Source organism: Chlorocebus sabaeus, chromosome 15, assembly GCF_047675955.1.
Source record: "Chlorocebus sabaeus isolate Y175 chromosome 15, mChlSab1.0.hap1, whole genome shotgun sequence".
NCBI classification, from domain to species: domain Eukaryota; kingdom Metazoa; phylum Chordata; class Mammalia; order Primates; family Cercopithecidae; genus Chlorocebus; species Chlorocebus sabaeus.
The window spans coordinates 4,466,756-4,481,375 of NC_132918.1; the positions used below are offsets into that span (position 1 = coordinate 4,466,756).

At 42.7% G+C, this 14,620-nt stretch overlaps 1 protein-coding gene across 1 annotated transcript in view; it reads left to right on the forward strand.

The window, feature by feature from the left end:
• C15H3orf70 (chromosome 15 C3orf70 homolog) overlaps positions 1-11,752 on the forward strand; it is a 76,550-nt gene extending 64,798 nt beyond the window's left edge. The window contains exon 2 of the mRNA XM_007971866.3: positions 10,837-11,752. Coding sequence (XP_007970057.1) covers positions 10,837-11,393 — 557 coding nt within the window. The 3' untranslated portion in view covers positions 11,394-11,752. The remainder of the gene's footprint in view (positions 1-10,836) is intronic.
• The last annotated feature ends 2,868 nt before the right edge of the window (positions 11,753-14,620 follow it).

The following is a 14,620-nucleotide window of genomic DNA, read 5'->3' on the forward strand; positions in this document are numbered from 1 at the left end:
GGAGAAGGGAATCCCTTTTCCTAGCCAAGAGAAACTGAGACACACAACACCTGGAAAATTGGGTAACTCCCACCCTAATATTGCGCTTTACCAAGGGTCTTAGCAAATGGCACACCAGGAGATTATATCCCACACCTGGCCGGGAGGGTCCCATGCCCAGAGCCTCCCTCATTGCTAGCACAGCAGTCTGAGATTGAACTGCAAGGTGGCAGCGAGGCTGGGGGAGGGGCACCCGCCATTGCTGAGGCTTAAGTAGGTAAACAAAGCCACAGGGAAGCTCAAACTGGGTGGAGCCCACCACAGCTCAAGGAGGCCTGCCTGTCTCTGTAGACTCCACCTCTGGGGACAGGGCATAGCTAAACAAAAAGCAGCAGAAACCTCTGCAGATGTAAATGACCCTGTCTGACAGCTTTGAAGAGAGCAGTGGATCTCCCAGCACAGAGGTTGAGATCTGAGAATAGACAGACTGCCTGCTCAAGTGGGTCCCTGACCCCTGAGTAGCCTAACTGGGAGACATCCCCCACTAGGTGCAGACCGACACCTCACGCCTCACATGGCAGAGTACACCCCTGAGATGAAGCTTCCAGAGCAAGAATCAGACAGCAACACTTGCTGTTCAGCAATATTCTATATTCTGCAGCCTCCACTGCTGATACCCAGGCAAACAAGGTCTGGAGTGGACCTCAAGCAAACTCCAACAGACCTACAGCTGAGGGTCCTGACTGTTAGAAGGAAAACTAACAAGTAGAAAGGACACCCACACCAAATCCCCATCAGTATGTCACCATCAAAGACCAAAGGCAGATAAAACCACAAAGATGGGGAAAAAGCAGGGCAGAAAAGCTAGAAATTAAAAAAATCAGAGCACATCTCCCCCTCCAAAGGAACGCAGCTCATCACCAGCAATGGATCAAAGCTGGATGGAGAATGACTTTGACAAGTTGAGAGAAGAAGGCTTCAGTCGATCAGACTTCTCAGAGCTAAAGGAGGAACTACGTACCCAGCGCAAAGAAACTAAAAATCCTGAAAAAAGAATGGAAGAATGGATAACTAGAATAATCAATGCAGAGAAAGCCGTAAACAAACTGACAGAGATAAAAACCATGACACGAGAAATACGTGACAAATGCACAAGCTTCAGTAACCGACTTGATCAACTGGAAGAAAGAGTATCAATGATTGAAGATCAAATGAATGAAATGAAGTGAGAAGGGAAGTCTAGAGAAAAAAGAGGAAAAAGAAATGAACAAAGCCTCCAAGAAATACGGGATTATGTGAAAAGACCAAATCTGTGTCTGATTGGTGTGCCTGAAAGTGAGGGGGAAAATGGAACCAAGTTGGAAAACACTCTGCAGGATATTATCCAGGAGAACTTCCCCAACCTAGTAAGGCAGGCCAACATTCAAATTCAGGAAATACAGAGAATGCCACAAAGATACTCCTTGAGAAGAGCAACTCCAAGACACATAATTGTCAGATTCACCAAAGTTGAAATGAAGGAAAAAATGTTAAGGGCAGCCGAAGAGAAAGGTCAGGTTACCCACAAAGCGAAGCCCATCAGACTAACAGCAGAACTCTCGGCAGAAACTCTACAAGCCAGAAGAGAGTGGGGGCCAATATTCAACATTCTTAAAGAAAAGAATTTTCAACCCAGAATTTCATATCCAGCCAAACTAAGTTTCATAAGTGAAGGACAAATACAATTCTTTACAGACAAGCAAATGCTTAGAGACTTTGTCACCACCAGACCTGCCCTACAAGAGATCCTGAAGGAAGCACTAAACATGGAAAGGAACAACCAGTACCAGCCATTGCAAAAACATGCCAAAATGTAAAGACCATCAATGCTAGGAAGAAACTGCATCAACTAATGAGCAAAATAACCAGTTAATATCACAACGACAGGATTAAGTTCACACATAACAATATTAACCTTAAATGTAAATGGACTAAATGGTCCAATTAAAAGACACAGACTGGCAAATTGGATAAAGAGTCAAGACCCATCAGTTTGCTGTATTCAGAAGACCCATCTCACATGCAAAGACATACATAGGCTCAAAATAAAGGGGTGGAGGAAGATCTACCAAGCAAATGGGAAACAAAAAAAACAGGGGTTGCAATCCTAGTCTCTGATAAAACAGACTTTAAACCATCAAAGATCAAAAGAGACAAAGAAGGCTATTACATAATGGTAAAGGGATCAATTCAACAGGAAGAGCTAACTATCCTAAACATATATGCACCCAATACAGGAGCACCCAGATTCATAAAGCAAGTCCTTAGAGACTTACAAAGAGACTTAGACTCCCATACAATAATAGTGGGAGACTTCAACACCCCACTGTTAACATTAGACAGATCAACAAGACAGAAAGTTAACAAGGATATCCAGGAATTGAACTCAACTCTGCACCAAGTGGACGTAATAGACATCTACAGAACTCTCCACCCCAAATCAACAGAATATACATTCTTTTCAGCATCACATTGCACTTATTCCATAATTGACCACATAGTTGGAAGTAAAGCACTCTTCAGCAAATGTAAAAGAACAGCAATTATAACAAACTGTCTCTCAGACCACAGTGCAATTAAACTAGAACTCAGGACTAAGAAACTCAATGAAAACCGCTCAACTACATGGAAACTGAACAACCTGCTCCTGAATGACTACTGGGGTACATAATGAAATGAAGGCAGAAATAAAGATGTTCTTTGAAACCAATCAGAAGAACGACACAACATTCCAGAATGTCTGGGACACATTTAAAGCAGTGTGTAGAAGGAAATTTATAGCACTAAATGCCCACAAGAGAAAGCTGGAAAGAAGCAAGAGCAAACACATTCAAAAGCTAGCAGAAGGCAAGAAATAACTAAGATCAGAGCTGAACTGAAGGAGATAGAGACACAAAAAACCCTCCAGAAAAATCAATGAATCCAGGAGCTGGTTTTTTAAAAAAATCAACCAAATTGATAGACTGCTAGCAAGACTAATAAAGAAGAAAAGAGAAGAATCAAATAGACGCAATAAAAAATGATAAAGGGAATATCACCACCGATCCCACAGAAATACAAATACAAACTACCATCAGAGAATACTATACTACGCAAATAAACTAGAAAACTCAGAAGAAATGGATGATTTCCTGGACACTTACACTCTCCCAAGACTAAACCAGGAAGAAGTTGAATCCCTGAATAGACCAATAGCAGGCTCTGAAATTGAGGCAATAATTAATAGCCTACCAACCAAAAAAAGTCCAGGACCAGATGGATTCACAGCCGAATTCTACCAGAGGTACAAGGAGGAGATGGTACCATTCCTTCTGAAACTATTCCAATCAATAGAAAAAGAGGGAATCCTCCCTAACTCATTTTACGAGGCCAACATCATCCTGATACCAAAGCCTGGCAGAGACACAACAAAAAAAGAGAATTTTAGACCAATATCCCCGATGAACATCAATGCAAAAGTCCTCAAGAAAATACTGGCAAACCGAATCCAGCAGCACATCAAAAAGCTTATCCACCATGATCAAGTGGGCTTCATCCCTGGGACGCAAGGCTGGTTCAACATATGCAAATCAATAAACGTAATCCAGCATATAAACAGAACCAAAGACAAAACCACATGATTATCTCAATAGATGCAGAAAAGGCCTTTGACAAAATTCCACAGCCCTTCATGCTAAAAACTCTCAACAAATTCAGTATTGATGGAACGTATCTCAAAATAATAAGAGCTATTTATGACAAACCCACAGCCAATATCATATACTGAATGGGCAAAAACTGGAAGCATTCCCTTTGAAAACTGGCACAAGACAGGGATGCCCTCTCTCACCACTCCTATTCAACATAGTGTTGGAAGTTCTGGCAAGGGCAATCAGGCAAGAGAAAGAAATAATATTCAGTTAGGAAAAGAAGAAGTCAAATTGTCCCTGTTTGCAGATGACATGATTGTATATTTAGAAAACCCCATCATCTCAGTCCAAAATCTCCTTAAGCTGATAAGCAACTTCAGCAAAGTCTCAGGATACAAAATTAATGTGCAAAAATCACAAGCATTCTTATACACCAGTAATAGACAAACAGAGAGCCAAATCATGAATGAACTTCCATTCACAATTGCTTCAAAAAGAATAAAATATCTAGGAATCCAACTTACAAGGGATGTAAAGGACCTCTTCAAGGAGAACTGCAAACCACTGCTCAATGAAATAAAAGAGGACACAAACAAATGGAAGAACATACCATGCTCATGGATAGAAGAATCAATATTGTGAAAATGGCCATACTGCCCAAGGTAATTTATAGATTCAATGCCATCCCCATCAAGCTACCAATGACTTTCTTCACAGACTTGGAAGAAACTGCTTTAAAGTTCATATAGAACTAAAAAAGACCCCGTATTTCCAAGACAATCCTACGTCAAAAGAAAAAAGCTGTGGAGGTATCACACGACCTGACTTGAAACTATACTACAAGGCTACAGTAACCAAAACAGCATGGTACTGGTACCAAAACAGAGATATAGACCAATGGAACAGAACAGAGCCCTCAGAAATAATACCACACATCTACAGCCCTCTGATCTTTGACAAACCTGAGAAAAACAAGAAATGGGGAAAGGATTCCCTATTTAATAAATGGTGCTGCGAAAATTGGCTAGCCATAAGTAGAAAGCTGAAACTGGATCCTTTCCTTACTCCTTATACGAAAATTAAAGATGGATTAGAGACTTAAATGTTAGACCTAAAACCATAAAAACCCTAGAAGAAAACCTAGGTAATACCATTCAGGGCATAGGCATGGGCAAGGACTTCATGTCTAAAATACCAAAAGCAATGGCAACAAAAGCCAAACTTAAAGAGCTACTGCACAGCAAAAGAAACTACCAGCAGAGTGAACAGGCAACCTACAGAATGGGGGAATGGGAGAAAATTTTTGCAATCTACTCATCTGACAAAGGGCTAATATCCAGAATCTACAAAGAACTCAAACACATTTACAAGAAAAAAACAACCCCATCAAAAAGTAGGCAAAGGATATGAACAGACACTTCTCAAAAGAAGACATGCATACAGCCAACAGACACATGAAAAAATGCTCGTCATCACTGGCCATCAGAGAAATGCAAATCAGAATCACAATGAGATACCATCTCACACCAGTTAGCATGGCAATCATTAAAAAGGAAACAACAGGTGCTGGAGAGGATGTGGAGAAATAGAAACACTTTTACACTGTTGGGATTGTAAACTAGTTCAACCATTGTGAAAAACAGTATGGCGATTCCTCAAGGATCTAGAACTAGAAATACCAAATGACCCAGCCATCCAATTACTGGATATATACCCAAAGGATTATAAATCATGCTGCTATAAAGACACATGCACATGTATATTTATTGCAGCACTATTCACAATAGCAAAGACTTGGAATCAACCCAAATGTCCATCAGTGGCAGACTGGATTAAGAAAATGTGGCACATATACACCATGGAATACTATGCAGCCATAAAAAAGGATGAGTTCATGTCCTTTGTAGGGACATGGATGCAGCTGGAAACCATCATTCTCAGCAATCTATCGCAAAAGCAGAAAACCAAACACCGCATGTTCTCACTCATAGGTGGGAATTGAACAATGAGATCACTTGGACACAGGAAGGGGAACATCACACACCGGGTCCTATTGTGGGGAGAAGGGGAGCGGGGAGGGATAGCATTAGGAGATATACCTAATGTAAATGATGAGTTAATGGGTGCAGCACACCAACATGACACATGTATACATATGTAACAAACCTGCACGTTGTGCACATGTACCCTAGAACTTAAAGTATAATTTTAAAAAAAAAGAAACCCCATCCCTACTAAAAATACAAAATTAGCTGGGCACGGTGGTGCATGCCTATAATCCCAGCTACTCACGAGGCTGAGGCAGGAGAATCGCATGAACCCAGGAGGCAGAGGTTGCAGTGAGCTGAGATCATGCCACTGCCCTCCAGCCTGGGCCACAGAGAGAGACTCCATCTCAAAAAAAAAAAAAAAAAAAAAAAAAAAGTATAAAACTAATTTAAAATATATAAAGTCAAAGAACTGAACTATGCATGCAATTTACCTGAGGTCACTCATTTTCTTGGTAAATTTTGGTAAAATATACGTAATTCCCATCTTAACCATTTTTAAGTGTACAGTTCTGTGGTGTTAGGTCCATTTATATTGTGCAACCATCACTACCATCCATCTACACATCTCTTTTCATCTTGTAAAACTCAAACTCTACCCATTAAACAACAATTCCCCATCCCCCCACCGTATGCCCTGGCAAACACCACTCTGCTTTCGGTTTCCATGAATTGACTACTTTAGATACATCAAACAAGTGGAATCAAGAGTATTTGTCTTACTGTGACTGGCTTATTAGCATAGTGTTCTCAAGGTTCTTCTAGTTGTAGCATGGGTCAGGATTTCCTTCCTTTTAATATATTTTACATATATATGAGCTCTTGTTTATCTGTTCATCCATCAGTGGACATTTGGGTTGCTCCACCTTTTGGATGTTGCAAATGATGCTGCTATGAACATGGATATTCAAATATTCCTGAGACTCTGCGTTCCATTCTTTTGGCTATGTACCCAAAAGTGGAATTGCTGGATCAAATGGATCCTCCTTTTGCTCTTTTTCTCTAAGCCCTCACTCTGAGTATCTTTTCCTTTTAGAGCTTTAGGTTTTAAAAGTTCTCATCCATTTATTCTTTAAGTAACACAGCAAACCCTTAATTAAGATTGTTCAGAGAATATAGTGGTTATTGAATTTTTTGGCTAAATCGCCAGAAATCTGTTTCAATCTTTGCTGTTAAAGAAGTGTGTTTATTTTATTCTCATAGTAAACATAATTGAATCTCTCTGATAATTCAGGATCTTGCAGTGCCTCGGAGCTATGTGAACATGGATTCTCAGCCTAGGATACCCCAGGGATGTAAGTTATCAGGGATTGGAGTAAAGCATTAACCCTTCACAACCCTATAAAACTAAATCTTTGAGCTTCTGTATTTATAAACAATATAGTAAGTATGATATAATTGATATTTCAAAGGTGGTTACTAAAGGTTTTTTATGTGGCCATCTTTACTATTTTCTTCCTCTCTTTGCATACCCATATCACCAGATAATGGGCTCCCACCTCGCTCTGAGTAAACACATTTAACAGACGTAGAAAGAAATGGAATCCGGTTCACATCTCCCTCACCCAGCTGCATTTCTCTTTTACTACATGTCCTGGTCAGTTTGGGCTACTATAATAAAATACCATTTACTGGGTGGCTTAAATAACAAACGTGTGTTTCTCACAGTCTAGAAGCTGAGAATTCCAAGAGTGAGGCAGAGTCAGTGTCTGATGAGGACGCTCATCCTGGTTTGCAGATGCTGTATCCTCACATGGAGGAGAGAGAAAGGGATCTGGTCTCTTCCTCTTCTCATGGGGCACTAAACCAATGATTAGAGGCTCCATCTTCATTGCCTCATCTAAACCTAAGTACTCCTCAGAGGCCTCACCTCCAAATACCATCACATTGGGGATTAGGGTTTCAACATGAATTTTGTGGGGATACAAACATTCGGTCCACAGCACTACACTTCAAGAAAGAAAAATTAAGCTTTGGATGAGAGGGGACCAGAGAAAGAGTAGAAGAACCAAGAGGAAAGAAATTATGAAGAAGCATAAAGGAGGGAAAGGAAAAGAGATGGAGTGAGGGAAGTCCCAAAGCCGGACTTCACCATTTCCCTCTATCTTTGGACAAATAAAGCCTTGTTCCCTCTGGGTCTGAGGATGGTTCTGGAAGGTGTGAATCAACTACGAGGCTCCTATGGCTGTGACAAGTGGATAACTAAACCACAGGTTACTTAGGGCAGGATGAACCTAGTCAGCGTATACAGCAAGCACATCTTGACTGTCTGCCTTCCACAGCCTCCTGAGCTCAGTAACTACCAGCCAAGAATGGAAAAGATGAAACCTTCATTCCACGTTTTATTTAACACTCTGTGGACAGAAGAGTAGTTCTCCAGTTGTCTGTCCCGTGCCCAAACATACATTGCTCTAATCCTGGGGCTGGAGGATCTGGAGGGAGGCTTAAAGGTCAGCCTTTTTTAGCCCTTCAGCCAATAGTGTCCACGGTGCATAGGGGCAGAGGTCCTAGCATGCCACCTCTTAGATCTGACCTGATTTTAACTCTGCCTGACAAGTAGTAATTACCTTTTAAAGAGCTGGAGAAATGAAGATGCCTGTTATATTTTAAACGTAGTTCCCCCAGGCAGGTGCGACGGTTCTTCTCAATGCATTTTTATCAGACCATGGGGTTTGCATGAGGTATGTCCAGGCTTGGAAGCACCCTGGGAACCCAGAGGCTTAATGACTTTAAATGTACTTTTTTCATATGGTACCCCAGGATGAAAATGAAGGTGTTTTTAGAGTAATTTGGTTATAAAGAAATTGTGGTACCTGAGTGACCTTTTTGTACAGGAGTCAAAAAAATATAAGCAGGCTTGATTGATCGTAATAGATTACTGATGTTTCATGATTTGTGGCCTCTTTACTACTTACATTTCCAATCTGAAATTGCTACTCTCCTGTGGCATCATTAACATTATAAAACCTAAGCTAGTTTTCCTTACAAATGTGATTCCTGTCCTAGAAGAATTTCCAGTCTGACAAAGAAATAAACAGGAGCAAGTGCCATACACATGAATGATTTGCCTGCAAAAAGATGCTCATGAAGATATCATAAATCACTGGTTCTTAACCAGAGTGATTTCACCCCTTGGGGAATTTGTCTCATTTGGGAAGCAGTTGCTACTGGCATCTAGTGGGGAGAGGCTGAGGATGCTGCTAAACACCCTACAGCACCTAGGACAGGCACCCCCACCCCCGCCCGCACCACAACGAAGAATTGTCTGGTCCAAAATGCAAGTAGTGCTAAGGTTAAAAGCCCTGTCAACAGTGTGCAGAAGATACAACATGAACCGACAAATTGACTGAATTAGGAAAAATCCAAAATGATGCCCACAATTGTGGCTACTTGTCTCTGGGATTTTTTAGGCCCCTCATCCCTGCTTTAGCTTTTTGTTTTGAAATCACTTTAGACTTACAGATTGGATATTTTCAACCCTATTTCCTTAGCACATGGGAGGCTTTGCTAGATGTTGAAATGAAAAATGGGATGAGGCCCATTACTGGGTATATATCCAAAGGATTATAAATCATGCTGCTATAAAGTCACATGCACACGTATGTTTATTGCAGCACTATTCACAATAGCCAAGACTTGGAACCAACCCACATGTCCATCAATGATAGACTGAATTAAGAAAATGTTGCACATATACACCATGGAATACTATGCAGCCATTAAAAAGGATAAGTTCATGTCCTTTGTAGGGACATGGATGAAGCTGGAAACCATCATTCTCAGCAAACTATCGCAAGGACAGAAAACCAAACACCGCATGTTCTCACTCATAGGTGGGAACTGAACAATGAGATCACTTGGACACAGGGTGGGGACCATCACACCAACACGGCACATGTGTATGTAACCTGCACATTGTGCACATGTACCCTAGAACTTAAAGTATAATAATAAAAAAAAATGGGATAAGGAAAGAGAGACATTAGGACCAAATCCATTTAGGTTTTACTTCCATGTCAGCTATGTGGGAAACAGTTGAGGTCTCAGAGCAGAGAGGAAGGCTCAGAGGTGAGCTTGTGGCCTCCTGGAAACATCCAGCAGGGTGTCCTCTGCATCCCTCTGTGCGTTTGCCCTTTGCTTCTGCGTGGCTTGAGTTGCTTAGTGCCAGTGGAATTGGGAGGGGGTGGGGGGAACCTCCTGAATAGGCCACTGATGAGCTTTGGTCCTGAGATAGATCATTTCCCACCCTCAACCTTACCCCAGTCATTGAGGGTGGCCGGGACAATTCAGTGGGCCACTACCTATTCAGTAAATATATGGGTGTGTGTATATTGTAACTAGAACAGAGACACCTGGAAAGTGAAAGTCTCCCATAATTCTGATAATAAACTTACATACATTTAAAAACTGGAAGAATATATACATTAACACATTATTGGAGATACACATGGAGTTATAATTTTACAGTACATTATACTGTTTTACAACTTTTTTTTTGAGACAGGGTCTCACTCTGTCACCCAGGCTGGAGTGCAGTGGCACAATCTCGGCTCACTGCCACCTCCGCTTCTTGGGGTCAAGGGGTTCTCATGCCTCAGCCTCCCGAGTAGCTGCTATTACAGGCATGTACCACCATGCCCAGCTAAGTTTTTTAGTTTTAGTAGAGACAGGGTTTTGCCACATTGGCCAGGCAGGTCTGGAACTCCTGACCTAAAGTGATTTGCCCATTACAGGCGTGAACCACTACGCCCGGCTGTACAGGTTGTATTTGTTACCATGCTATATTGTGGACCTTTTTTGTTCTAGTATGATGAACAGACATAAAGTTGTCTGATGAACAACTTCAAGTTGTCTGTAAGATAAGGATTCTAGTGTCTATCCACCTACTTCAGAGGTATCAGAAAGACTCAAATACAAATTGAGATTTGGAAAGTAGATCGAGTCTTTTAGATGGAAATTATTATATACCATGCTGACTTTTTAGTTGACTATACCAGTGTTGAATGATTTTATTACTAGTTTCTTTTGAGGTGTTATTGAAATATTTTTAAAGACATCAAGTCCTCAGAAACCATTATGGCCGTATTAATATAGTTTGTGTAATACTCATAGATTTCAAGTGTCTTTTTGTGTCTCCACAGGCAAATACATGTATCAGCCTATGACCCCTGTGGAACAGCTTCCAAGCACCGAGATTCCTGCCCGGCCTCGGGAACCCACAAACACCATTCAGATCTCAGTCTCGCTCACCGAACACTTTTTGAAATTTGCGTCTGTCTTCCAGCCTCCCCTTCCCCCTGACTCACCAAGGTACTGTATGATTTCAGACCTCTTTATTGACAACTATCAGGTTAAATGTATTAATGGGAAGATGTGTTATGTGCAGAAGCAGCCGGCGCCGCATTCCCACAAAATGAGCCCTGAGGAGGTCTCTGCACACGATGCCTTAATTTCAAAAGAGAGCAATACACCAAAAATAGATCACTGCTCTTCTCCCTCAAGTTCTGAGGACTCTGGGATCAATGCGATTGGGGCTCACTACGTGGAATCGTGTGACGAGGACACAGAAGAAGGAGCAGAACTGAGTTCAGAGGAAGATTACAGTCCAGAGAGCAGCTGGGAACCGGATGAGTGCACCCTTCTCTCCCCCTCACAGTCTGACCTGGAAGTGATTGAAACGATAGAAACGACCGTGTGAGAGTCCAGACAGGAAGCCACAGCCTCGGACCCACGCCGAGCTTTTGTACCTTTGTCTGGTGGATCCTTTTATCCAATGCTGTTGATATTTTTTACCCACCCACCCCCCCAACCAACAACCGTAGCAGTTCAGTGGTATGCTGATTAGCTTCTCTCCGTCTTACAACTAAGACATTCTTTTTATTATAAACGGTTTTCTTTTGTATCTTGACTTAATTTCTATGTAGCATCTGGTGTCATGAATTGTGACCCAGCCTTAATTTCACTGGGAGATTTGAAGGCGGTGAAGTGATGGTCGCAGAGTATCTTGGATCAGATTGAGGAGGTACCCAAAGGGAAGGAGTCCTCAGTAGCCAGTCCTTCACAGAGAGACTCTTGCCATTCCCTTTGGCATGTTCACAGGCACGCCCGTCCTGTCCTGCTTGTCCTACGCAAGCAGCACTCCCTACTGAGTGTGCACTGGTAGATGCCGTTTCTTCCCTTCCCCTTCTCCCCACACCTGCACTGGGTCTGGATCAGAGCTGCCTCGGCTTACTTCCGGGAGGTCACTGGAGGCCAGTTCAGCCCATGGTTTGTGGCCAATGTCTGTACAAGGCTCCATGACTGGGGCTGAGCTAGACGTTCACATGAGGAGGACCTCATCCGTCTCATGCTCAATCCAGCTTTAGCTGAGCACCTGTCCCCTGCAGGGTGCTGTGGGGACACAGCATGAATAAGACCTGATTCCCACCATGAAGGGGCCCAGTCCTGTATATGACACATTCAACTCATGACACCTAGAAAGCTCTGGGAACCCAGGGGAAGGATGAGATTTACTTGGCTCGGGCCAGCTGGGGAAGGTGTTTCAGCATTTGAGCTGGCCTCTTGGGTGGGTTCCCCAACATTTCTCTGCTTTTAATTGTTCAAGTCTGGGAAAATCTCTTAGGAAGTTATATAGGTATCACATTTAGGAGGCAGCCACATCTGACATCTTAAGAAAAACCAACTAATAGTTTTAGTTAGCATGGAAATGCTAAAGACAGAAGCCCTTTAGGGATTAGGACTGAATCTAATAGGTTTGATTAATTCTGCTTCATTTGGTTGTATGAAGCATTAGTATGGCTTAAGTGAGGAATGGATTAGAATTCAGTATGATGCATGGATTTTTATGCAAATGCAAAAGCAGTTGAAATAGTTCGCTGCTAAGTCAGGAGAAAATATTCTGTGTAATAGTCACTTACTTTCCCACACTAACTGTCCGTATGTGTTCTCTCCCTCACACGCACAAAATAGTGACCAGTTCTTCTTTAGCTCTCTCCAGAATTCTGCTCTCCATTTGTACCAGGCACTCTTGTGAGTCAGTTAACTGCCATTACTCCAAACCTTCTATCCATGAGGCATCGTTACAAATCCTGGAAATTTTCAGTATGGCCTAATGAGCACATCAGAGTTGGAGACAGAACACTACTTCCATCCTAACTATCCAGAAACGTGCTTTCAGGCCATTGTGCTCTGGCACCATTATGGTATATCTCTGTGTCACAATTTGTTTTTTGTTGTTGTTTTTTTGAGACGGAGTTTCCCTCTTGTTGCCCAGGCTGGAGTGCAGTGGCGTGATCTTGGCTCGCTACAACCTCCGCCTTCTGGGGTCAAGCGATTCTCCTGCCTCAGCCTCCTGAGTAACTGGGACTACAGGTGCCTACCACCACACCTGGCTAATTTTTTGTATTTTTAGTAGAGACTGGCTTTCACCGTGTTAGCCAGGATGATCTCGATCTCCTGACCTTGTGATCCACCCACTTCGGCCTCCCCAGGTGCTGGGATTACAGGTGTGAGCCACCACACCCGGCCAGATTTGTAAGAAAAAAATCAGATTTGTGTTCTTCCCTGAAGCCTCCCTCTGGCATCATTCACAAACTACTCAAGGAAGAATCTGCTTTCCCAGTTGTATGTATAATTTAAGTCATTTACTAGATAGAACTTTTAGGTTTAGGTGGCCAAGACATCTATAGGTTTAGAAGGCAGAGTATGCATTTTCCTTTGCAAACAGAGTGAGCCAAAACTTTCTATGCTGAATGAGAATGCAGCATAACGTCTCCACTTACTGAAATTTAAAGACTCGACAAGACAAACCAAGAAGAGGATCAGAGGAGCTCTAGGAACAGGCACAAGAGAGGGCAGGTGGAGGCAGGTGTGGGCATGAGGAGCTTCCCCCTGTCCAGGGCATGGCCCAGGTGGCACAGGGACATCTGATGAGCCCTGCCCGAGGTTCTCGGTGCCTCCCTTGCATGAGTGGCCCACTGAAGGCAGGTGTGGAAGCCAAATGCCTGCAAGCCACGTGTCAGGCCACAGCAGTGCAGTCACGCACCACGCACTCAGGTTTGTAACAGCAACACCAGGGCCCTGTCTAGATCTACCCTGTGGGCGAGCCCGTTCTCCAGATGGGAGTATACAGGGGCTTTCTCCTCTACACCATTCCCATCAATGTTCTTTTTTTTTTTTTTTTTTGAGATGGAGTCTTGCTCATGTCGCCCAGGCTGGAGTGCAGTGGCGCGATCTCGGCTCACTGCAAGCTCTGCCTCCCGGGTTCACGCCATTCTCCTGCTTCAGCCTCCCGAGTAGCTGGGACTACAGGTGCCCACCACCACGCCTGGCTAGTTTGTATTTTTTGTGGAGACGGGTTTCACCGTGTTAGCCAGGATGGTCTCAGTCTCCTGACCTCGTGATCCACCCGCCTCAGCCTCCCAAAGTGCTGGGATTACAGGTGTGAGCCACCGCACCCGGCCCCGTCAATGTTCTTTATAGGCCCACATTCCCACCCACTAAACCAATTGAGTCAACAACCAGATAACCAGATGTCTAAAGCCATGGATATACGTGGTCACGGGGCCATATTTCTGCAGCTGGCTCAGTGGCAGGCTTGGGCCCTCTCTCAGTACTATCTAGGACTTTGTCTAGGTTCCTGTTTTTTTTTAAACTCCTGAACTGCTATTCTCATTAGACACAATTTTAATGAAATTTTTGGGTGTAATAGTTGATAATCACCTTAAATATTTGCACAACCTCTTTATAATTAAAAACTCACTAAGCTTCACTTACTACTATCTACTATATAGAATTAAAGATGTTCCATTGGATTCTAAGTATCAGATACTCCTGGATCTCAAAATGACCTTTTCTAAATAAGCACAAGATTTATTTTTGTCCTAGCACTGTTGATAACACTCTGAAATATATTGTTGAACTGGA